The sequence below is a fragment of the Canis aureus genome, chromosome 16 (genome assembly GCF_053574225.1).
Source record: "Canis aureus isolate CA01 chromosome 16, VMU_Caureus_v.1.0, whole genome shotgun sequence".
In the NCBI taxonomy this organism is placed as follows: Eukaryota; Metazoa; Chordata; class Mammalia; order Carnivora; family Canidae; genus Canis; species Canis aureus.
In genome coordinates, this window is record NC_135626.1 from 11,674,328 (window position 1) to 11,698,402 (window position 24,075).

A 24,075-nucleotide genomic window follows, 5' to 3' on the forward strand; every position below is an offset into this window, starting at 1 on the left:
TGGGATGGCAGGGCTCCATCCTGGGACCCCGAGATCATGACCCATGAGATCATGACCTGAGACAAAATCAGGAGCCAGAGCTCAACCGACTGGGCCACTCTGGCGCCCCACAAGTAATGTTTAAAGAGGAAATGATGGTAGAGGCCACCCCGCTGGCACCCCGGTTCCACTAGGGAGGCCTGGGGGCGCTCTCCTGACCCACCACTCCCAAGCCCCCTCAGCTCGGAACGTGGTCTCTGCCCACAGACTGGGTGTGCACAACAGCCAATGTGCCCAGGGAGAGTGGCAAGTATCAAGAACGCAAATGGGTTCTTCTCTGGCACTAAAATAATACTAAGACAGACAATAGGAAAAAGGGGATTTATTTATTAAAGAAAAACCATCTGTGAGTTCCTCTACTTAAGTTAGTACGGACCTTAACACTTTGGGTTGAAACATGCCTTCTTCCAAGTAACAAGCAGCGCCTACGGGTTGGGTCAAGGAGCGTTTCCAGAGCCCAGAGGGACACTGTGGAGGGAGGTGACCCCTCCTGGAGCGGCCACCACGTCTGTAAACACTGTCAGAGGTTGGATGCGGCCGTGCACACTGCCATCACACAAGTTTTTAAGCAGAAGATCAAAGCGTGAGAAGAGCCCCTGTGCCCTGACAACCCAGGGCAGCATGGAGGGCGAGGTCTAGCAAGCGAGGCCCCTCCAGCCCCACCCTGCCCCCCACTCAGCCCACAGCACCCAGGGGTCTCCATGTTCTTCTGCGACAGGCTGGGGGACAGGAAGAGGACTCCTTGTCTGGATCCGTCCCCAACTCCTGGGACAGGTGCTAGGGCAGCACAGCGGAGCAGCCACCCCACCTATGTGCGGTTCAGGGTCTGGAAGATCCTGGAGATCTGTAGCATGACCGGCCCCGTCTCTGGGTCATTCATCCACTGGGTGCTGTTCAGGGGGTTTTCAAGCATGTCTTCAAATGCTGTGAGGAAAACAGAGCAAGGTCGGCTAACAGACAGCTCCCCACACACAGGAAGCCGGCAGCGATGGCTCCTTCCTAAGAGGGCGAGCCTCACGTCACCAGGGACCACGGAGAAATCCCTCAACGACCCCCCAGCAGCACTGATCTGCTGGCACAGCAGCGCACCCGCAGTCAGAAGACCGTGTCCCCCACCCTGAGCACGTGGTGGTGGCCTGTGTGCTCGCTGGCACACCAATTCTGGAAAGCGATTTGGCAACGGCTATCAGCAATCTTAAAAATAGTCACAGCCTATGAGTCAGTAATTCCGCTTCCAATCCCACCCTGGCAAAATCACCAGACGCAGAAAAGACAGAAAGACATTGCTGCAAATTTAACAATATCTGCCTGGGAAAACCAGAATGTTCAGTTTTAAGGAAATAACTTTAAAAAACATAACAAGGGGCGCCTCGGTGGTGCAGCAGTTGAGCATCTGCCTTTGGCTCAAGGCATGCCCCCCGAGTCCCAATATCGAGTCCCACATCAGGCTCCCTGCATGGAGCCTGCTTCTCCCTCTGCCTGTGTCTCTGCCCCTCTCTCTGTGTCTCTCATGAATAAATAAATAAAATCTTAAAAAAAAAAATTATAAATAAATAAATAAATAACATAACATAACATAACATAACATAACATAACATAACATAACATAACATAACTGAGGGGCACCTGGCCGGCTCAGTCGTTGGAGCAGGCGAAACGCGATCCTGGGGTCATAAGTCTGACCCCCACACCTGGCATAGAGACGACTTAAAAGTAAAATCTTAATAAATAATAAAACAAAAGATAAAAATGTAACTGAGCAGTTCACAACATGAAAACAAATTGTCTACACAGTTTTTTTTTTTTTTTAATTTTTATTTATTTATGATAGTCACAGAGAGAGAGAGAAAGGCAGAGACATAGGCAGAGGGAGAAGCAGGCTCCATGCACTGGGAGCCCGACGTGGGATTCGATCCCGGGTCTTCAGGATCGCGCCCTGGGCCAAAGGCAGGCGCCAAACCGCTGCGCCACCCAGGGATCCCTGTCTACACAGTTGTACAAAACCGCTTCCTCTGGAAACACTGGTATCTCCTAGCAAAACGTTCTACAACTCAAGCCCCAGCCTGGTGAGTTCCCCGGACACAGGGCTGGGGCAGCTGGGAAGTCCGTCCTCCAGCAACCCCTGCCCAGCAGCAAGCACGGAGCCCGCCCAGAGCCACCACAGCCCAGATGCCCTGTGTGTTCGGGCCTCAGCAGCTCTGTGGGGTCACCTGGGATGGTGGCTTAGCAAGAAAGAGGGACTCCTCATATAGGACTGACAGCTCTCCCAGCCCTTAAAACAATCACTGGGTATATCCTGATCAAAACCCTCCAAAAACCAGGTATAAATAGCAGTCAGAGACCCCAGAAGAACTAGGGAGAACGGCAGGTCTGGGTAGCGTGGGGGCTCAGTGAGGACAAGGCACATGTCCATCTCCTCCTGGCATAAAGGGAGCGGCTCTAGGAGGAAAGGGCCAAACAGAACCTGAAGTGGCTGCCCGTGAAATGCCACATGGGAGGGTGTCTATCTGGGGGAGGACAATCTTCTGCAGGACTTAAACTTGTGAATTTCAGAAAGAACCGAAGGGCAAATAGTTTGCACATGTGACGAAGGACAGGTGTTGACACACGAGGAGCCATAGGATTGAGTTCGCGTCCGAAGCAGGCAGCAGACGTGCAAGGCTGCATGGGGACAAGATGCCAGCAGCCAGCACAAGCAGTGCAGGTGATAGGGGGAGGGAGGGGAGGCCAGTGCTCAGAGCAGGTGGGGGGCATGTCCTCAGGGAGGCCAGCTGTGCCCGAAGCAGGAAGCACACAGAGGGCAGTCACAGTGCTCGGCCCAAGGCCACCAGAGGAAAAGTGACCCGGGTGCCTTGAGTCGGGGGGAGAGCGTGTGCTTCACGACCCATGGCCTCCATACAGGGTAAAAGACCTGCACCCACTAAACTCTCCTGTTTGGAACAGCAAGGCCGAGGGGCACCGGGGGCACAGTCTGTGGCTCTGGTCAGGACCTCGGGGTCATGGGATGGAACCTGGCTCAGCGGGGAGTCTGCCTGGGACTCTCCCTCTCCCTCTGCCCCTCCTCACACACACACACACTCAGCGTCTCTCTAAGATGAATAAACCTCAAAAACAAACAGCCAGGCCAGGAGAACACATCCCAGGTGATGTCCCAGCAGAAAGTGGAATACAGTGGGAAGTGCACAGGCCACACCATCCAAAGGAAACTGGCAACGGGATGGGGCCGTTGGAGATGGGCTGGCTTCTGCACTCCCTCCGCGGCCCAGGTCACCTATGCCGACCATTCTGTTTCATCTGAGGGATAAAGCTCACCTTCAACACCCCCATCAGAAAGGTGTGTGCACAAAGCTGAGCCCCACATGGTGGGGGGCAGGCAGAGTGCCCCAGCCCAAGATCCGTGGCCCCCAGCGCCTCCGTGGGCCAGAGCCCCACCAGGCGCTGCCTGGTTGGCACGTGCCCTGCCTGCCTCATTTCAGAAATGTGAGGAAAAGTCTCCACGTGTGCAAATGTGACACCACTAGGCCATCCAGAAAATGGGGAAAGTCATTCAGTAAAAATGCATGTCTTCGTGATGGCACTCCCTCCACCTAACCAAGCATGTCTTGCAGAAAAGACAAGAAAGCCAACAGCAGAGAGTGGCCTTGGGCAAACACTAATGGAAAACCCTTCAGAAGAGGCTGTGGACCTACCCAAGGCAGAATGTTTCTTGCCCCTGTCGGGCCCCCAGGCAACAGAAGAGTGGGGTGCCGAGTGAGGGGCCCACGCACCCCGCAAAGAGAAGGTAGATACACACACACACACACACACACACACACACACGCGCGCGCGCGCGCCACCAAAGCCTGGAACCTGCGGACCAAGAGAAAGGCTGGCTCCCTATCCTGCACTACACACACTCCTGGGTAGGCTATCGACATCGATGAGGAAAGCAAAAGGGACGACACTTCTAGAAACAAAGGAGGATGTGTTCCTCGCCTTGGGCTTCGAGGGTATTCTCAGGTGGATTCACATCACCAATGAAACACGTCACACTTTCAGCTACATTAAGACATATCACAGTGAGTCAGCAAAACACCAGAAATGGGAAAATGATATTCAGAACACAAATAAACTGACAAAGGATCAGCATCCGGCACACGTGATAACTAACAAAAGTAATCCAAAGAAAAAGAGACCAAAAGAGGCCTTTCAGAGCTGAGGTCCTGGTGTAGCTGAAGCTTCCGGAAGGGGCAGGGCTGAGCTTGCAAACACTTGTGCCGACCTGGGAGGCAGGCGCCCTCAACAGGCACCCTAGGGAGCCACGGGGGCTACGCAGGTGGCTGCAGGCCTAGTGCATCCCTGCAGCCCCACCTGCACATGCCTGCCCCACAGGCACAGCCCGGGGACAGCAGAGCACCAAAGTGGCATGCCCCGACACGGGTACCGCCACACATGCAGCGGACACACATCATGGGAAGCACGAGGTAACAGGGCTCAGGGGACAGATATGAGGGGCAGCAGCTCCCAGGAGCCCAAACAACGACAAGGCTCGCTCCCTAGGCTGTGGGGACAGCAGCACAGCAGGGCAGGCGCCCGGAAGACCAGCAGGGCCGGGAACGCTCCAGGCTTTAATACCACCTTTGGAAGGTGAAGGTAGCTACCATCAGTCTTACTGTTACAAAAGTTACAAAAATCATTCACACTTCTGTAGACATGTTGTTTCAAGACCATGTGGGGCCAAAGAAATCCCTCCCAACAGGAAGAGCAAGCAAACACCTGCCGCCCACACCATGCTGGCCTGCTGCGGGCCACCCACACCCTCCCAGACCTGGACCAGCCACTCTGGTTCCAGAGCTCGTCCGGAGCCGGAGGCCGCCACAGTGCGGGCAGAGCCAGTCACCCCACGGTGACTCAGGCAGGAGTCACGGATGGTGGCGGTAACCCCACTGGGCGGAGGAGCCATCACTCAGTGACGGCCATGGGGCCTGCCCCTGGGGAACCCCATGTACCTAGTAATGTTTTCGGGTTGGTCAGGCCCAGCTGCACCACCGGGTTATCCAGGATGGCTTGAAAGAGAGGGCTATCAGGGTCGATGCCTTTGTCCAGCTCCTCGGGGGAGGGTTTCCGGTCTCCCAGCAGCCACTCACACTGCAAACGCAAGAGCCACACACTGAGTCACAGCCCCAGTCTCCAGGGCTGCTCCTGGGGTGGGGCCCAGACTAGGGATGTGGACATCAGGGAGGAGTGACACCCATCTAGCAGACCCCGGCTACACGGTTCAGGCAAGCGGCTGACTTCTCGCTGCTCACTGAACGCGGGTGAGGTAGAACCCATCCAGAGTATCAGAAGGAGAGTGAAGAAATGCTTGGAAGCCCCAGGCTGCATCCCCAGGAAGCCCGCAGCCAGTGGAGGCCCAGCTGTGGCGCCGTGTCCCCGTGGTGCAGCACCCCGCAGCCCACCACCACACCCTCCTGGGCAGCTGTCCATCCGCAGGGCATGTGTCCATGGAATGGGATCTGTCTTCGGGGTAGTTCAACCAAGTCCGTAAACACATCACACACTAGCCCACCGAACATGGACTTTCTTAGAAAGACAAAGGACTTATAAAACATTTGATACCATTGGACCATCTGTCCTTGTTTCACTTGAAAAGCAAACCAATGGGCCATGTGAGAAAAGAGCCAAACACACAGACTATCCTGGTGCAGGTCATGCTGGCGAGGGAGGAGAGCCTCACGGGCGCACGGACTGTGGCCTGGTACTCACGGCGGCATTCTGCTGGTTGTTGTTCACTCTGAGGGCGTCTATCACTTCCTTCTCATCGAAGCCCATCTCCATCAGGGAAATGACAGCCTGAAGGAGAAGCCACAGAGCACTCAGGGCTGTGCTGGCTGAGAACGCCCTGCACACCCTGGAGCAGCACAGCTTTGGAGCCAGGCGCATCCTGCACACCGCAACATCCCAGTAGGGGGCTGAGAGGTCAGCACAGGACATCCTGTCACCCAGTTCTGCTCCCCTACAGCTGCACCAAATTGCTTTGAGTCTCCTGAGCAGCAGAGGGACATAGCCAGGGCCTGGCCGCATCCATGCAGCCAGACCCACGCTCAGATGCTCGCTTACCAATGTGCCACGGGCAGGTCACACCAACATCAGAACCTTTGAGGTTGGTTCCCATGTTTGGACAACACGGTCTCCACAACCACATGTGAGCTCGTTGTGGACGGTCTCGTGACCCAGAAGGAAAGGTATGAACACCTGAGCATAATGAACATGTAATGATTCTTGGAGGGAGGAATGACCCAATGTTCAATGTTTTGGGGGTGGGGGAAACGTACATCTTCAGGACAAAAATCATATAAGGTGATACATCCTTCACCTTACCTTACTCTTTATTTTTTTAATCTTTTTATTATTCACTTGAGAAAGAATGAGTACAAGTGGGGAAGGGGCAAGGGGAGGGGGAGAAGCTGACTCTTTGCTGAGCAGGGAGCCCCATGCAGGACTCGATCCCAAGATCCTGAGCTGAAGGGAAATGCTTAATTGCCTGAGCCACCCAGACAGGCACCCCTACTCTTGACTTATATAATCTTTAAAAGGGTTCCTCTTGAAAAAAAAAAAAAAAAAAAGATTTCATCAAGTTAACTCTTTAAAGATCAAATCATGCTCTTGAGCAAGGTGCCTGTTTTCTTCCTGCCTGCCTGCTGAACTGCTCTACTTCTTTGAGGCGCCTAGGGGTCAGTGCTGGCAGTGACCCGCAGAGCCCCCGGGCCCACACCCCTGCGGCCCTGCTCAGCCTGAACTGGACGTCCCAAGGAGCACTCGGCAGGAAGGAAGTCAGCGGCAGGTGGCAGTGAGGACAGACGCTTCACTGGACCCAAATGGGGTTCGGTGAGCTCACAAGGCAGCATTTCTACTACGACCCATGTCACGTGCTTTCCTGAACCGGCTCGTAACCCCAGGGCTGGGGGCTCCACCCATGAATGTCGGGAGGACCCACCACACCAGAGCCTGACCTCTAAGTCACAGAAAAAGTCCAGAACCTCCCACTAAATCCAAGGATAGGGTGGTCTTTCCATGAACATCAGTAAAAACTAGCCTCTCGTGTCACTCACTTCTACCTCAGCCTGGGGAAGCGATGCCCCAGGACTTCTGCACAGTGACCGCAAGGATGCACCCGCACTATCCTGCCAGGAGTCTGCGCACTCACTGCCCTGCCCACTGCACTTCGCTGCCTGCCCACAGCAGGCACTGGCATGCGGGTGCAGGTGTTGGGGGTGGGGATAACAGCAAAGTCTGTTGTCTCAAGTGCAAGCCCTGCTCTCCGATCCAGGCTTCCCGGGAGCCACACTAACACTCCAGTCCTTATGGACTCTTCTCTCCAACGGTGTAGGACCAAAGGGTGGGAGAGTGTGCCACACTGGCCCAGCCTCAACAGCCTTTCATAACAATCGTCACAGAACCTGTACCACAAAGAGGCCACGGTGTAAGGCCCGGCCTGAGTGCATGTCTGCGAAGAGAGCACATGGACACCACCGAGGTGGTGACAGGGCTGATGACGACATGGGAGCACCCTCAGTTGGGAAGCCCAGGACCCAGCAGGTACCGCTAAGCAGGACACTTCCAGATGGCACTGCTGAGCTCACCAGAGAGCAAGGAACAGCAACCTGGCCTGACAAATGGTGTGCCCTGGGAGGGAGCAGCTGCCACCAGCAGGGCCTACGGGCTGGGGTCTAGCGGCCACACCCAGACAGGATGTGGGCCTTGGGTCCCTATGAGATGAGGACCTGGAGCTCAGAAGCAGGACCCTGCCAAGGGTGTACACCCCCAGAGGGAAGAGGAGCTAGAGGAGCACTGGCCCCTGTGCAGGGAAGCGCCAACCCCAAAGCCATGGCTTATACTACGCGTGTGGCCTAGGAGTCCTGCCTGTGTGATTAATGGGAAACCTGGCCCCAGAGGGACATGCCACTCAGCCCATGGAAACGGCCTCAGAATCACCCACAGCAGGCATCCCACAGCCCAGCCACATGGGATTCCCACAGAAACACAAGTCTACAGTGAGCCACTCTGACAGCACTGTGCCCCAAGCAGAATCACAAGACTGGGTGGACTCAGGTCTAACGCCTAGAGCTCACTGATCTATAACCTGAAAGAAAACCGCAGGCTCAGAACAGAGAAAACATCGAAGAGGAAACCAGGAGCCTAGGAGAAGAACAGAACAGTGGAGAACACGCAGCCACGGAAGCATCAGGAGTGAAGTAATGGAAAAGGGGCAACCAGATATGGTACAGCAATGTCAGCCACCCAAACACAGCCAGAGCTGGCCAACCCCAGGTCCCCGGATGCTGCAGACACCACGGTCACCAGATGGCCAGAGCCTGACCAGCCTCCCCACGCACAGGCAATCCTGTGCACCCTATCTCCCGATCTCTAGGGGTGTCCCCACCCATGCCCACGGCTCGCCAACAGTGGCAATGTGGCCGGCATCCTACTAGGAGTTTTCAGGAGATGACAAATATGTCAGCCAATTATTCGGAGGAAAAACAGCCACCTGGATCTGTGAGGACAACTTAAAACTGAATGTGGGCCAGTCTGTAAGCCCCTCACCCAGCTTTACTCTCTCCAGGGCCAGGGCTGGTTCTAGCTCCTTCCACTTGGTGTAGCGCCACAGAGAAACCACAACCCCACCCGGCTGCCCCAGGGCTGCAGAACACATACCCGAGCATCAGGTCGAAACTCCCTTTTCCTCCGGATCTTCTTGAAGATCTCCGTTAGCTCATCTCTGGGCTCCTCATCTTCCGTGCTAGTCCCTGCAGCCTCGGGGGCAGCCTCGGGAGCGGCCTCAGGAGCGGCCTCAGCCCGCGCCCCTCCCGGTGAGGCCTGGCCCGGAAGAGGCGAGTCAATGGTCGGGTCTTCCGCGTGCTCTATTAACCACTCCATGGCCTGAGGTACCGACATGCTGAAAGGCAACGGGAGACTCCTTCCAGCACCCCCAGCCGGTTAGAGGGCCTCCCTGACAGCCCCAGGGACAGCCTCTCTGGTGCCCCTCATCGTGAGAATCTCAGTACAGAAGGGTCTGAAGCTCCAGGCCCTGCCCCAAACCGCCCCAAGACCCTGGTCAGAGCATGGGGAACCCGCCTGTGAGGTATATGTTAAGGGCCTAGCTCCATGGCAAAGAGCAGCACAGCGCATGGACCGTCTTCTGGGTCAGAAGTCACTTATGTTGGGTATAAGTGCAGATGCAGAAGCAAGTGGCTTCGGCCAGGCAAGCACGAGAGGCTGCTGAGGGGGACATTGCACACACCTTCAGCCACCACGTCCCTGCCAGGCACAGGCTTCAACATGGTGCTTGCACATGACAGCCCAGGGAGGACCCACAGGACAGCCTGCCCCCAGCACATTTCGAGCAAAGGCCAGTCCGTCTCCACTGTCTTAAGACACTTCGAGATGTCCCAGCTACTTCTGGGACGTATGTTTAAAGTCTCTATTAAAAATGGTTCAATCTAAAAGTAGGAGACCAAGGACGTCATCCTGGGGGGGCTGCCAAGCATCAGCACCAAGGGGAGGAAGTGGCCCAGACGTACTGATTCAGCCGGAGGGCCTTGGCGGCCCTGCTCTCCGGGAAGCCCATCTCCGTGAGTTGCCGCAGGGCGGCCTCGTCCACTCTCCCATCCTCCTCCTCGTCCAGCATCGCTGAGGGCAAGAGACAGGGCCACCTGTGAGGGCCAGGCCAGCGTGAGGGCTACCCCCCCACCATGGAGCCCAAGGACCCCACCTGTGTGCCAAACTCCCTAAACTTCAGCAAATCTACACAGAACCTTCACCCGGCATGCTGAACAGGAGTCCACATCCACAGAAAGGACTGACGCTGGGCCCGTGGGCCACTGATACAGCCTCTGAGGCCAGGCAAGCAGTGGAGTCTGGACACAGGACCCAGTCAACCTGGAGCCTGCTCGTACCATTTGCCTTCTTGAACAATTCAACGGCATCTGGGTTCAGCGCTAACAACTTCTGAGCCACCTCAATGAGAGACACCAGGATTCTCCGGAGTTCTGTCTGGAACTGCAGGGAAAGAAAAAAGGCTCTTCCTTCTCCAAGTGCCCAAGAGACCTACCTAGGTGTATAATCACACTCCTGGGCCCTACAGCTCCATATCTGTGAGTCCAAACTATGCCACTATTGGTTCCAGAATGTGGAGACCAACAGAGAAAGAAGGAAGTGAGACCACAGAGCGGCAGGAGAGCTCTGCGCCTGGCGGGGAGGAAAGGCCTCGCTGGCACAAATGGGCTGTGCACATGCCTTCTTAGCTGGCAACACCGAGAAACATCTGGAGACATTGCTCAGGCCTTAGCCCAGCACAGAAAGTGCCAGCCTGCTACATAAGCAAAAGAGATCAACCTGATTGGATGGGCTTCCCAGACCCGGGCCTCCAAATCTCACCTGGCCAGAGGCTGGCTGGCACAGCAGCGTCGGCTGCAGCTAACTGGCCCCTAACAAGGAAGAAGGCTGCTGGGAATGCAATCAGAAACCCCTATGGACTGGTCCCCCGGTCCCATGGGCAAGACTGGTTAGCCGCTCCTCTTCCCCGCACACAGGATTCTGATACGATGTGAGACACTGCATGGGGCAAAGCCACATGTGAACCAGGGATGAGTTTCAGAGCTGGACGCCCTGGTCAATAAGGAACTCTTTGCTGCTAAGAGCAGTGCTCGGGGTGGCCCTCTCAGATTAGGTAGCCACGCTGTCCCAGTCCTGCACAATGTGGATGTACCCCAAGTTCTGGGCCAGTCCACAGGATACTGGACACACTCTGCTTTTTTAACTTAGAACTTTCCAATCCAAAATCCAAAAATCCAAAATCTGGACCCAAAGTCCAGATTCTATCTATAAGATTTTGCCAAAATTAGAGCAAAATTCTGATATTCTCCCAGTAGGATCTGTCTTTTCAGTTCTGCCTTCCGATGTCTTTTTAAATTTTTTGTTTTGAGATAATTCTAGGTTTATAGAGAAGTTACAAAAATGTACACAGAGCTCCTGTCAGCCCTTTCCTCCCACTTCCCCAAGTACCATCAAGAGCCTGTGTGGCCCCAAGCAGGTGTAATGAGCATGCAGTGCGGCCACAACAAGCACTCACGTCTCTGATGTTGGTCTGGACCTCAGCCCGGTCCATGTTGTAGGATGGCAAGTTGGCAGTTGCTCGGAAGATAGCATCTCTATCTGGGGCTTTCTGGTCTTGTTTTTTCTACACAGAAAAGTAATTAGAAAGTCAGAAATGGGGGCACCTGAGGGGCTCTGTTGGTGGAGAGTCTGCCTTTAGCTCAGGTCGTGATCTCTGGGTCCTGGGATCAAGTCCTGCATCGGGCTCCCTGCTCAGCAGAGAGCCTGGCACTTCCTCTCCCTCTGCCGCTCCCCCTGCTGTGTGCTCTCTCCCTCTGTCTAATAAATAAAATCTTAAAAAAAAAATAAAGTCAGAAACGAATATGGAAAGAATCACTCTCCGTGGGCAGCAGAGGGTCCCTGCAGGTTCTGTGCACACCTCTGGGGACAGAAGACATGTTCACTGGAGACACAATTCATGCCTGTCATAACCAGAGGGTGGCAGGGCAGCAGAGAAGACAGACACGGTCCCTGTGGCTACAGAGAGACTGTCCCACATGAGCTGGGCTGTACAGGGGAGCAGGAATGCACACTCACCCCAGCTGCTCCCGGAAACCCTGCCACAACAGCACATCCATGTTAGACGGTCAAGAGGATGGGAGATGGAGACCATTCTTCCAAGATAGAAAACAGAAAGGGGAGGGGGGGTGGTTAGCAAAGACCACAGAGCAGAAGCCCAACCAGGAACAAGGCCAGGCCAACTCCAGGCTGACACCAGAGCCCGAAGAAAGCGTGCCAGGTTGGCAGTGAGCAGCTGGAGCCAAAAACAGCACTCCATCATCACCCTGTGCAGCCAGCAGCCACCCAGGGGGAGCAGATTTGGGGAGATGGGAGCCTGGGCTCTGCTGCAGGAAAAGGAGGCACCAGGTTAATCCTTGACAAGACCCAGCACCACCACCCCCCTTCCCCCCCCCCCCGCCCCCGGCCCGGCCACTGCCGGCTTCAAGGACACTGGGCAGGAGACACACCACTGTGAGGAGGGGGGGAGCAGAGGCTGGGTCTGCCCCACAGGGAAGCCCAGCGGCAGGCATGTCCCACTGAGCAGCTAGTGAGCCCCCCATGCCTCCTATTAAAAAAGCTGCCAAAGAGAGCCAGGTATGTGGGAAAGCCTGCAACACGAGAGACAGAGACTAAAATGAGAACGGGAAAAATAAAGAAGCGTGAAAGAGAGAAGGAAAAGGATTTCCAAAAAAAAAAAAAAAAGAAAAGAAAGAAAAAAAAAAAAGATTTCACAGCAGAAAACCTTCAGAGGACCACAGCAGGATGCTACCATCATTGGAGGACAAGTCCCCACTGGGAAATGTAAAATATCTCAGCCAGATAACAGTCCAGAGCATAGTTAGAGGATAATGTCCGGGAAACCTCCCTGAAGGCAGGTCCGGCATCCAACAGGAACTCCAGAAAGAGGGAAGAGAACACGTAGAGAGAACATTCTCCAAAAACAATCCAGAAAAACCTCCAGAATAAAAACACACCTCTCCAGACTCCACGTGCCAGGCACAGCAGAGGGGAAAGACCTACATCCATGGAAATCATGAAATCCCCAAGATGCTGGAAGACCCTGGAGGGAGGGAGGAAGGGGGGCAGAGCACACACAAAAGATGAGTCAGGGCTGACCAGCACCAGCCACATGGACACCTCACTCCCATGTGCACACACACAGCTGGTGCTCACCGACAGCCACTCAGTGCTGCAGTGCACGGCCTCAAGATTCCCTTCCCTTTCTAGATGCTAGAAGCCAGGCTGCACCAGACCAAGGGAACAAGTCAACAGCAAGGTACTAGATTCTGCAGGCAGAATTCAAAGATGGCCCTAAGTCCTGCCATCACACTTGCACAATCCCAGAACCCATGAGCAGGACAGCTGCACCCTGGGGGTAAGGTCATGCTGTGGCACAGCCAACTTTAAGGAAATGACCCTCCTTGGTAGGCTTGACCTAAGCAAGCAAGCAAGCCATGAGAAAGGACAGGGCTTTTTCTGACTAGAGATTCAACACATGAGAAATTCTGTTGTTGGCTCTGCAGATGCAGGGGACCATGTGCTGAAAGTGCCTCGGCTGACAGAGCAAGGCAACGGGACCTGGGACCCTTGGCAGTAGCAACTGCCAACCGCCTGAAGGAATGCAACACGGACCCCTCCCCAGAGCCTCCATGGAGGAACACAGTTTAGCCGCACCTGGATTTGAACCCCAGAGCCTAAGCGTAGGGCCCAACTGAGCCCATCCCAATGGCTGACCTATAGACCTAGGAGCTGCGTGCGGTCTGAGGCTGATGCATCTGTGGTAACGTGACAGGTGGCAACAGGAAGTGCACAGATACAAGAGACTCAGAAGCTCTAACACAGGAGTGAGGTGGGAAGGCCCAGGCTGCAAGACAGGCCTGGAGGCAACTGAGGCAGAGAGATGTGGCCATAAGGAGCTGGGGGGAGGTCTCCAGGATGGCAGGGACTGGCAGACGGCCTCATACACGTGACCGTGCTCTCAGAAGGATTTATTAATCCTGGCAAATAACTTGAAAAAATTAGTGATAAGCCTGTAGAAAACCAAAGGACAAGGCATTCATCGACTCCAGGGGAAACGAAGTTGTATGAGAAAGGACAGATACCCTCAGTACCCCTCACTCAGTACTCCTCACTCCTGATAGAAAACAGGGCATGCATGCTACCATGGGGGGAAACCCTAGATAGTCAACCAGTGTTCAGATCTAACTCTCCGAACATCAAGGAGCCAGGGAATCTAAAACTGATATTCTAAGAAATAGCCAATTCTGGGTGTGGTTTGGAAATCAGGAAGAGAATTCCTGAAGGAATGGTCGAAAGAGCTACCAGAGGTCGCCTTTAGGGTGCTTGACACAGGAGGGAGGAAGATGCTTTTATTGAGATATGTTATTTGACTTCATAAATGTCTGTTATTTTCACTTAAAATTAATATTAATTTACAAAAATAGACATTAACATCTTACAATGTTTCATTCTGCAAATACATGCACATAAAAGGTGACCTGCCAAGTGAGGTCCACATGGGCTGTGAGGCACCTGGAGCTGCTGGGGCAGTGGGAATGTCATCATCTACACTGGTTACCCGTGGCCAACACCGTAACCTGGGAGCTGCAGTCTGCATGGGCAGTTCTCTGGGTGGGGCAGGGGCAGGCCCAGATCTGTCTCCTAGAGATGGGGTGAGCCTGCTGACCAGGCGTGGCCACAGATAAGAGGGGCAAGCGAAGCTGAAGGCCTCCTCCTGCACGCCTGCCCCAGAGGAGGCCCTCAGATAGTTCACCCTGCCAGAAGCCAGGGGCCCACAAGAAGTCTGGCTTGCTTTCTCCAGGCTGAGCACTCTCCCCAGCATTTCAAAGCATGAATAAGAAACTCTACCCCCTGAGAGAAGCAAAGGAAAACTGTGAAATTAGTGTGGCTGCTCCTTTAAAACAGCACTGCTTTGCCCCTGGGAGCAGGTATGCACGCACCTGCACTCCCAGGAGGGGCCTTCAGTGCCACCCACCACCCCCTCCCTGTCCTGTGGGTGCAGGCCTCGCCCGATGAGAGGAGGGACGGAACAGGGGCAGGTGTGACAGCCTGAGGAGCACAGCATGGGGGATCCCCCATGTGCTGGCCACATGACCAGCAACCAGGAGGGGCTCGGCCACCATGGGAAGCCCCCGTGGTAGGGACTGTGGGCCCTGCTGGATCTAGGAACAACTCGTACCCAGAACGTGTCTTTCTCACAGGCTAGAGTGTGGGAGACTAACAAAGACTCTCAGCTCCAAACTCTGAAACTTACCTTCTCTTCTGCTGAGACGTCAGCCATCTTAGGAAGCGGAGTTGGTGCACGCTTCTTTATCAACAATAAGACATCTAGAAAAAAAACACATTTATCAGGCTGCTTATTGTTTTCATCCAGAAGACAGCAGAATGGGCAGGAGAGGGGGCATCTGGGTGGCTCAGTGGTTGAGCATCTGCCTTCGGCTCAGGTCATGATCCCAGAGTCCTGGGATCAAGTCCCACATTGGGCTACCCAAAGGGAGCCTGCTTCTCTCCTTCTGCCTGTGTCTCTGCCTCTCTCTGTGTGTCTCACATGAATAAATAAAATCTTTAAGAAAAAAAAAAAAAAGAATGGCTGCAAGAAGACCCAAGGACAGAGGAGCAGAGCACTCCTCCCACCCCAATGCCTACACCAGGGCTCACATAAGCCCTGCTTCCCTGCTTTCCTGCCCGCACGTCCCTACTCATGTATAGGTTCCGGGGCGCGGCAAGAACCTGCCTTGGGTCATAGAGGTGACCCATAGAGGTGTGGCCCAGTAGGCTCACACAGCACAGCCCTGATAACTGTGCCAAGAACTGGTGGAAATCTTGCAAAATGTCCTCATTTCAATGGCCTCAGTTTCCTGAGGTTGGAGAGTTGGTCTCAACCCTCAGAGCTGAATACCCGGTGTGTGGCAAGGACATGTGTGCAAGGTTGACCAGCTCCCACCTGACTATGGGCTGACCTCCATGCTCGATGGAAGCCTGTAGACAATATTTTCAAAAGAGATTTAAGAGAATCCCAGAATTAAAATCATCCTTTGAATGACACAGAGAAAACCAAAGGTTTCTCCCCCAAATACCTCCAGGCACAAACTCTAAGCAACTAAATGGATGTGCACAGAATAAGAGTATCTTCCTAGGACATCTGAAACAATTGCCATAATTGTACTTTTCAACCCAAAATAAAGCCTGCAGCAGCTCTGGAGGCCTTGGTTTTGCTCTGAAACAGAATTAAAAATAAAGTTCACATCTGGTTTCTCAGATGGATGCTGCTTGTCCAATTTCGGTTTGTGCTGTTTTTCACAAACAGCCCATAATGCGTACTTTGTTTTAACGAAAGAAGAATAAAACCATTTTAGCTGACCCAGTTTCCCCGCTTGGCCCCAGCTTGGAGCACACACTTGGACGCCAAGGGCACCTCTGCCTCTCAGTCCCCTGCTCCCAGCGGCACCATGGCTACCACCACTGCCCTGTGAGGCCCCTACCTTGGTCTTGGATGTTCTCTTCCAAGATTGTTTTGGCATCATTCAGCACCCTCTCTGAAGCAGCATGTATCAATTTGTGATGGGTCACACTTTTGGGGTCTTCTAAGCTCCCATGGGCACACTGGTAGGGAAAAAAAAAATCATATATTTCACGATAGAAAATAAATCATCACACTAATGATATTAGGACCTGGCACCCCAAGCCACATTAGGCATTTACTGGTTACCAGCTAAAAAATTAAAGCACAGATGAGGGGCATCTGGTTGGCTCAGTCAGTTAAGCACCTGCCTTGGCTCAGGTCGTGATCACAAGGTCCTGAGATTGAGCCCCTGCTCACCGGGAAGCCTGCTTCTCCCTCTGCTCCTCCTCCCTGCTCATGCCCTCTCTCTCTCTCTCTCTCTCTCTCTCTCTCAAATAAATATTTAAAAAATAAATAAAACACAAATGGAGTCAGAGAATTCCTATGAATGGAGAAAGCCAAACAAAATACCACAACACCTGATCCCCTAGGGCAGCGATCTGTCCACCAACCCACTAAGTACTCCTGAAATAGGTTCACAGCTTGACATAAAATACCCTGCTGGTAATTAGTGGCAACCTGAATCGCCTCCTTAGTCTAGAGAGATCTAGAGACTCATTATAAAATGAAAACAGCAGGTCCACTGTTCCCTGAACACCGAAAGATCTTAAGTATGATCTGTCCACTTTTTCTCTCTTGCCAATACACAAAGGGGCTGAGAGAAGCTAGTCCACAGAGAGCCAGAAACAGGGGCCTGAGCACTTCAACACCTGCACAAGCCCATGAGCAGAACAACTGGCCTTCAATCAGCCCTTGGCTCCCCAAGCGACTGCCACACAGACCCGGATGCCAGCTGCAGGTGCTGCTGGCAGGGCCCCTCCTGGGAGTCCAAGGGGGCTGACTAGCATGTGGTTACAGCTCACTGGCCAGGGCCCAGAAACCCCAGAATGTGGCTCCGGGGTGGGGGATGCTGATGTCCAGGCTGGAGGGGTTTGCAGCAACACCTGGACCGTGAAGGTTGCCACATATCCCCATAACCTAGCAGGGCTGCAGGGGGCAAAGGTGGAATCCAGGCCACAGGAAGGTGCACTCCCTACCTTTTATGACAGCAGACACCGCCTCCCCCCGCCCCCCCGCAAATCATCAATCGTCTTAAATTCAACACTGGCTCTGCTCCCAGAATTACTCAGTGTGCTTCTTCTAATTCTGAAATTTGCAGGCTAGTTGATTTGACAAGTTCAGAATACAGTCTATGAAACACAATTTTCCAAAACAATCCTCATATGGTTCCTGAAAAAAAAAAAAAACTGTACTCTGAAGCATGTCAACACCGTGCCAGGAGCACAACGCAAGCATGAGTCATCCATACTGTGCACAATTACTTCATTCTGTGTCTTTGTTCTCAGCAGAAGCACTCTGAGCATGCTAAAATACGGCAGCGAAACAGCCCCAACAAAGCCCATCACCAGGGCAGGGAGGCTCTGACCCCTCCTGAACCTGCTTCCTCCCCAGAAGAGCCAGGAGGTGGTTCCGCTCACACTTGATATCATGTGTCGTCCAAAGACACACTGTCATATGATCTAAGAAATGTGAACGGCCATATTAACAGGTGCCACGTTACACAGCAGCAATTTCATGAAAGATCCCAATTTATATAAAAACCCAAAAAGAGGGGATCCCTGGGTGGCTCTGTGGTTAAGTGCCGCCTTCGTCCCAGGGCGTGATCCTGGAGTCCGGGGATCAAGTCCCACATCTGGCTCCCTGCATGGAGCCTGCTTTTCCCTCTGCCTGTGTCTCTGCCTCTCTCTGTGTGTCTCTCATGAATAAATAAAATCTTTAAAAATAAATAATACCCAAAAAGAGAAAATAAACAGAGACAATCCATGTCTCTAAGAGTTATAAAGATAATACCACTCATTAATAAAGCAACAAACTCCCCAGAGGACCGTGGAAATGGGGTGGAGGGGGTACGGAAGAAATCCACACTGTCCCCTTCGCGGAAGAAGGGAAAATTCCTGCCAGCTCGAGCATGCACCAGGGCAAAGCAAGGAGGAGGAACAGAAGCCCGGGCACGCAGTGAGCCTCACTGCCGGCAGTAGCGGGACATACAGGGGATGGTTTCCAGGGTGACATTCAAGTATACACCTTGAGAATTCTCTTTCCTAACTAATGCATTCTGGCTGCCTACAGAAGCACAGGCACAGACGTGGGAATACTTGCTGACAACTCAGCTCTCGGGTCCTGTGATTTATGCCGCTCCTCCACACCTGGAAAGACTGCAGAGTGGAATAAAATCTCAATTTAAAGGAGGAGAGTGCCAGAAAAATCCCAAACGACACACCTCAATCCCGACTGGAATAATAAATATCAGGTACATAATAATTAGCATCTTATTCAAATTGGCTGCCTAATGAACCCCAAGAGCTCCTGAAATTCATTAGCAAGCATCTGCGGATCAGTCAAACAGTTCTCATTTCCTGCTCCCCTTCATAAAATAATATTATGATAGCTATGTAAATGAGTGAGTTAAGCTAAATGCCATCCCAATTTACCCCCTGACTTCTCCCTCCCTGACTCAGCAGGTGTCAGGCCATGTCCACGCAGTCCCAGACTGACACTCCATCTCCATGTATTCCATTAATCCACACGTTTGTTTGGGGCCTGCAGGGAGCCTGGCTCTAGACATGCAAACACAGGCCCCGAGGGCCCTCGAGGAGCTTCTGTCCTTGATGGGCCAGACAGGAAGGGGACACAGGACTCCAGTTTTGTTTTGTTTTGTTTAAATGTACATCACTAGACCAGCACCGGTGTGTATCTCTAACAGCCTGGATGCACGGGGAGCCCCCCTAACAGCCTGGACACTAGGGGAGGCCCCCCAACACCCTGGATGCTCAGAGAGGCCCCCAACAGCCTGGACGCTCAGGGAGGCCCCCAACAGCCTGGACGCTCAAGGAGGCCCCCAACAGCCTGGACGCTCAAGGAGGCCCGCAACAGCCTGGACGCTCAGGGAGGCCCCCAACAGCCTGGACGCTCAGGGAGGCCCCCTCACAGCCTGGACGCTCGGGGAGGCCCCCAACAGCCTGGACGCTCAGGGAGGCCCCCTCACAGCCTGGACGCTCAGGGAGGCCCCCAACATCCTGGATACTCAGGGAGGCCCCCAACATCCAGGACACTCGGGAGGCCCCCAACAGCCTGGACGCTCAGGGAGGTCCCCCTCACAGCCTGGACCCTCGGGGAGGCCCCCAACAGCCTGGACGCTCAGGGAGGCCCCCTCACAGCCTAGATGCTCAGGGAGGCCCCCAACATCCAGGACACTCGGGAGGCCCCCAACAGCCTGGACGCTCAGGGAGGCCTCCTCACAGCCTGGACGCTCAGGGAGGCCCCCAACAGCCTGGACGCTCAGGGAGGCCCCCTCACAGCCTAGATGCTCAGGGAGGCCCCCAACATCCAGGACACTCGGGAGGCCCCCAACAGCCTGGACGCTCAGAGAGGTCCCCCCAACAGCCTGGACGCTCAGGGAGTCCGCTGCCGGCTGGCTGGGTGCTGTCCTGGGGGTTTTGGACCTGAGGAAAGCACTGACACAAGACAGGACTGCATGCCTGCCTGAGGGTGTGAGCCCAGAGCCCCCTCCTCCTTGACGTGAGTCCAAGACAGCGGCGGCTGCCTGATGTCCAGCACGTTCCAGAAGGGGGCTTGCACTGGCCACCAGAACGCTCTTTGGCCTGCAGTGGACGGTTACACAACGACTCCTCAGAACCATACTCAACGGCCCCAACGATCTCCGTGGGTAGTTACTACCGTAACCTGGAGTTCACCCTTGGAGCAGACGCTTCCTTTAACAAAACACCTGTCAGCCGTATAAATATCAAACTCAGCATGTGGAACCCGCACTAAAAGGCTGACAAGAACACTGCATCGCGCCAGGTGCAGTTCCCTTCGGGAGCCAGAGTCCCAAGGGCCACTTCCCCGCCCCGGCTGAAAAGTTTCCGGAGATGAAGCCAAGGAACTAGCTCCAAAAGTGAGCAACCCACGGAGCTACCCGAACGAGGCGCCTTCCCCACGAATAAACCCTGAAAGGCCGCGGCCTCCCAGGCAGCGGGCAGGCCCCGGCCAGTGCGCCCCGCTCGGTGGCCGCCCCCGAGAGGCCGAGCGAGCGGCCCGCCCCGGCCCCGGCCCCGGCCCCGGCCCCGGCCCCGACAGCAGGCCAGCGGGCAGCCCCGGACGGCCGGCCTGAGCGGACAGGCCCCTCTCTGCGCCCCGGGCGCCCATCCCCCGCCCTCCAGGGCCTCGCCCCCAGGGCCGGCCGGCGCAGCTGCTGGAGGGCCACGAGGCTGGCCCGCGCGGCGCCTTCGCGGCCCCTGCCTCAGTTTCCCGGCCTGCCCCACCCCTCAGGCTGCTGCAGGAGCTCACGACCCGGGAGCGCGTGTGGAGGGGGCGGGGGGCGGAGGGGCCGGCCTGGGGCCGCCGCGCGGCCTTACGTGCTTGAGGCAGCGCTCCTTGAGCTTCTCCACCGACGTGTCCTCGGTCGCCTCCTCCAGCCACTCGGCGCCGTCGGACGCGCAGATGTGCAGCCGCAGCACCTTGCCCGCGAAGATCTTCTCCTCCTGCACGAACATCGCGCCGCCGCCGCCGGGCCTGCGCCCGCCGCCCGGGCCGTGAAGGTCACCGGGGCGGGGCCAGGCCGCCCGCGCGCTCCCCCGCTGGCCGCCGCCGCCCCGCCCCGGCTCCCCTAGGCCAGCCGCCCGACACTTGCCGCGGGCCGAGCGGTAGCCTGGCTCCCGCCGCCGGGCTGCCGGGGGCGCGCTGCCTTCGCCGCGCCGGAAGTGCGTCACAGCGCGAACGGAGCATGCCGGGAGATGTGGTTCTCCGGCGGCCTCGGCGCACCCGCCGCCGCGCCGGAATGCGTCACAGGGAGAGCCCGGGGGCACGGCGGGAGCTGTAGTTCTCTTGCTGCGCCTCCATCCCGCCCCTGCTCGGTCCGCTGGCACGCGGGCCCTTGGGTTTGGAGGTCCGTTCGGAGACGGGCTCCAAGTGTGAGATACGCGGCAGATCTCCAAGAGTTCGAGGCGATGACAAATGCTCGATGTTGTCTTTATATTGATTATATCTTGAAATAACTGCCTGGGTGTACGGGGATCGGTAAGGAGTATTGAAATTGAGCTCCCTGCTGCTGCTTACTGCTCACAGAACTGCCTACGGGAAACGTTTCAATCGCACACGTGGCAGCTACCGCGCCTCTTTGGGACAGCATGCTCTGGAGCAATGTCTCCGGGTTGTCCGCTAGCCCCGGGGCAGCAGCACCGGGGGACTTGTGAGCCAGGCGGGTTCCCCCCACCCACCTTGCCCGAACCTCCCGCGCCAGAGGCTCCAGCGGTCACTCGGGGCACTGCGGCACCTGGGCCTGGGCGGGGGTGGGCGGGGGGAGCGGGGAGCTCTGCACGTGCTTCCTGTGAGGTTGACAGGTCTGGAAGCGCCCCTGGGGCCAGACCTGACCAGGTGCTTGATCTGCAGCCGCTCACTCCTTTCATCCTCCATCCAAAAATCCTTTACCAGCAGAGACACCCCGGCCCAGCTCAAGGGGCTGGAAGTCCGTCCCCTTTGGGTGTTTACTGTCCCCATGCTGCTTTGTGCACGTGCCCCACTGCCCCCCAGGATCATTCTGACAGTGTCTGAATCTCGACTGTCCAGTCCAGTGTTTAGTAATCGCCCCATGAGTCAGACCCTCCACTACCCGCCAGGCACACAGGAGTAATTAAGGCCAGAGACAGGAATTCGGTCGGTCGGCCCCAGGGAGAGGCATCCTAGCACTGGGGTGGAAGAGCTGCCAGCTACGCAGACATGGTCTTACAGGACAGAAGAACACCTGGGCAAGCAGAGCCAGAAAGGACGGGGCAACAGGGGAGCTTATGGGACCCGGTGATCTAGGAGCGTTGAGGACGAGGAGAGGAGTGAGGGTGTGGAAAGGAAGACACAGTATCTCAGCTCAGCTGGGACAAGGCGGTGGCCAGGGGAGGGAAGGAAGCTGGGGGCGCCCGGTGGGGTCAGGACACAGCAAGTGGACCTCATCAGAGGCTGTGAGAACTGCAGCATGGATGGTAGGGACTCTGGTGGGGGCAGGGAGGAGCCAGACTGGCTGTGGGAGGAAGCCAGGAAGCTCCTGTGTCCTTCCAAAAGTGATGCAAAGTGAGGATAGTAGGGGCGACGAGGACTGAGGACAGTGAGGACGGTGGGAACTGCAGGGATGGTGGGGACAGTGGGGATGACAAGGACAGCGTGGATGGTGGGAGCAATGGGGACGATGGCTCATAGTCCTGAGAAGGTAGCCCAGCTTGGAAATGCACCTAATGGCGGGCAGCTGCAGCTGTAGGTGACAGCAGAATCCAGGATGCCATGAGGGTCCCCAGTGTGGGCGACAAGGTGCACAGCAGGACCACTGCCTGAGGGAGGGACAGAAGGTGCCCTGGATGTGTAGGGAGTCCCAGGGGACTGGGCCTGAAGGCGGCTAAAGGCACAGGGCTGAAGTCCAGGGGCAGGGCCGGCTGGAGACCAGGAGGGGCAGCCTTCAGCGCATCGGAGCTTGACTCAGTGGTGCTCACCCTGCCCCCCTTCACGTAGAGGAGGAGCGGCAGCAGGGCTGAGACTCCGGAGCTGCCGGGCCACTGTCTGGAGGGGGCTCCTGGGTACTGGGGTCCAGCCCGTCCGTGGGCATCCCAGGCCGCTGTAGCTCCAGAGCCACCCTCTGACGTGTGGGATGAGGGCCCCGGGTCCTTCTGTTAAACTGCCTGACTCGAAAAGCGGGTTGTCGTACCTTGATCAGCTGAATGGGCCAAGCCAGGCCTTGACCGTGGAGTCGCCTTGCCTACCTGCTGACTCCTGGTCCCGCTGCCTGTGGGAGCCCAGCCCCAGCCCCAGGACTCAGGGTCTCCTCTTCCTCCAGGAAGACCATCCTGGCTGTGCCTCGTGGGGGCCTGCCCTCAGCTCTCTGTGCACCGCCCACCTTCTGCTGGCTGACCCATCTCAGGAGCCCCCCGCCCACCGCTAGACCACTGTCCAGGGAGAGTGACCTAAAGAAGCAGCCAGTAAACAATAATCCCTCTCCCAGAAATGCAGGGTAGGGCACCAGACTCCCCACCCCGAGGTCGAGGACCTGGGACAGGGGCTTCCCCCCACACAAGGCACAGTGAGGGGCCATGCTGTCCCGAGAGGCCTCCATGCTTCCTTCCTCTTCGGGCCTCCATGTCCCCTTCTAGGTGAGGATTGGGACATGTGTGGACACGCAGAGGGAGGACTCACCTCCCAGCTTTGAGGAGCAGCCCACAGCTGCCCCCCTACTCTGCAAGGTCACTGATGAGGGTCCTCCAGGGGCTGTGCAGGCGTAAAGACCCAGCATCTCACCCCGCCCCAGAGCTCCCCACCGGCCTGGCTGCTGCCTGCAGATCAGCTTCTCTCCTTGCCTCCCCTGAGCCCTAAACCACATGATGCCCCTGACCTATCACAGCCAAGGACTCCGCCTGGTGCACCTGCCTCGCCTCCAGTACCTCCTGTGCGCTGGGAGCCTCTTCCCATGATGGAGGAGCAGAAGGAGTGAGGTGGCCACTGCTCTGGGAGGTGCTCTCAGAAGAAGGGCCTCTTGGCCGGAACTGCAGGCCAGGGCCCAACAGGGAGTCAGCGCAAGCCAAAGGTGTCCCTGGATGCGCCAGGGCCAGCCTTGGCTCCCATCCCAGCACTGGCACTGGGAGTTTCCAGGGAGAGCCCAGTTGCCCCGTGTGGTGCCAAAGGGACAACCTCCCTCCCCAGGGTCTCCCCACACACATGGCTCCCGCCCGGACCCGGCTCCTGGACCCCGAGCAGGCTGGGCCACAGAGGCTGGACACGGTCTC

General features: G+C 56.0%; 1 protein-coding gene across 2 annotated transcripts; it reads right to left on the reverse strand.

Annotated features, from left to right (window-relative positions):
• Nucleotides 1-345: 345 nt before the first annotated feature.
• On the reverse strand, nt 346-20,885 carry UBAC1 (UBA domain containing 1). Of its 2 annotated transcripts, none has more exons than XM_077851356.1 (10): nt 20,674-20,885; nt 16,176-16,296; nt 14,948-15,021; nt 11,150-11,257; nt 9,975-10,077; nt 9,600-9,708; nt 8,734-8,974; nt 5,785-5,871; nt 5,028-5,166; nt 346-963 (listed from the first exon to the last, which is right to left on the reverse strand). In XM_077851356.1, the coding sequence occupies exons 1-10, from the start codon at nt 20,809-20,811 to the stop codon at nt 848-850; spliced, it is 1,236 nt and encodes a 411-aa protein (XP_077707482.1). In that variant the 5' UTR covers nt 20,812-20,885; the 3' UTR covers nt 346-847. The 2 variants fall into 2 exon arrangements, with proteins under 2 accessions (XP_077707482.1, XP_077707480.1); XM_077851354.1 differs by lacking the exon at nt 20,674-20,885 and adding an exon at nt 19,776-19,970.
• Nucleotides 20,886-24,075: the final 3,190 nt, after the last annotated feature.

Excerpts from the sequence above, each read along its gene's own strand:
- UBAC1 (XM_077851354.1), bottom strand. The coding sequence starts at position 19,955 with ATGGTTCTGAGGAGTCGTTGTGTAACCGTCCACTGCAGGCCAAAGAGC. Across the intron at positions 5,872-8,733 it reads AGTTTCGACCTGATGCTCGG|GCTGTCATTTCCCTGATGGA; the intron begins GTATGTGTTCTG and ends CTTCTCCTTCAG. Across the intron at positions 5,167-5,784 it reads ACAACCAGCAGAATGCCGCC|TGTGAGTGGCTGCTGGGAGA; the intron begins GTGAGTACCAGG and ends TTGCGTTTGCAG.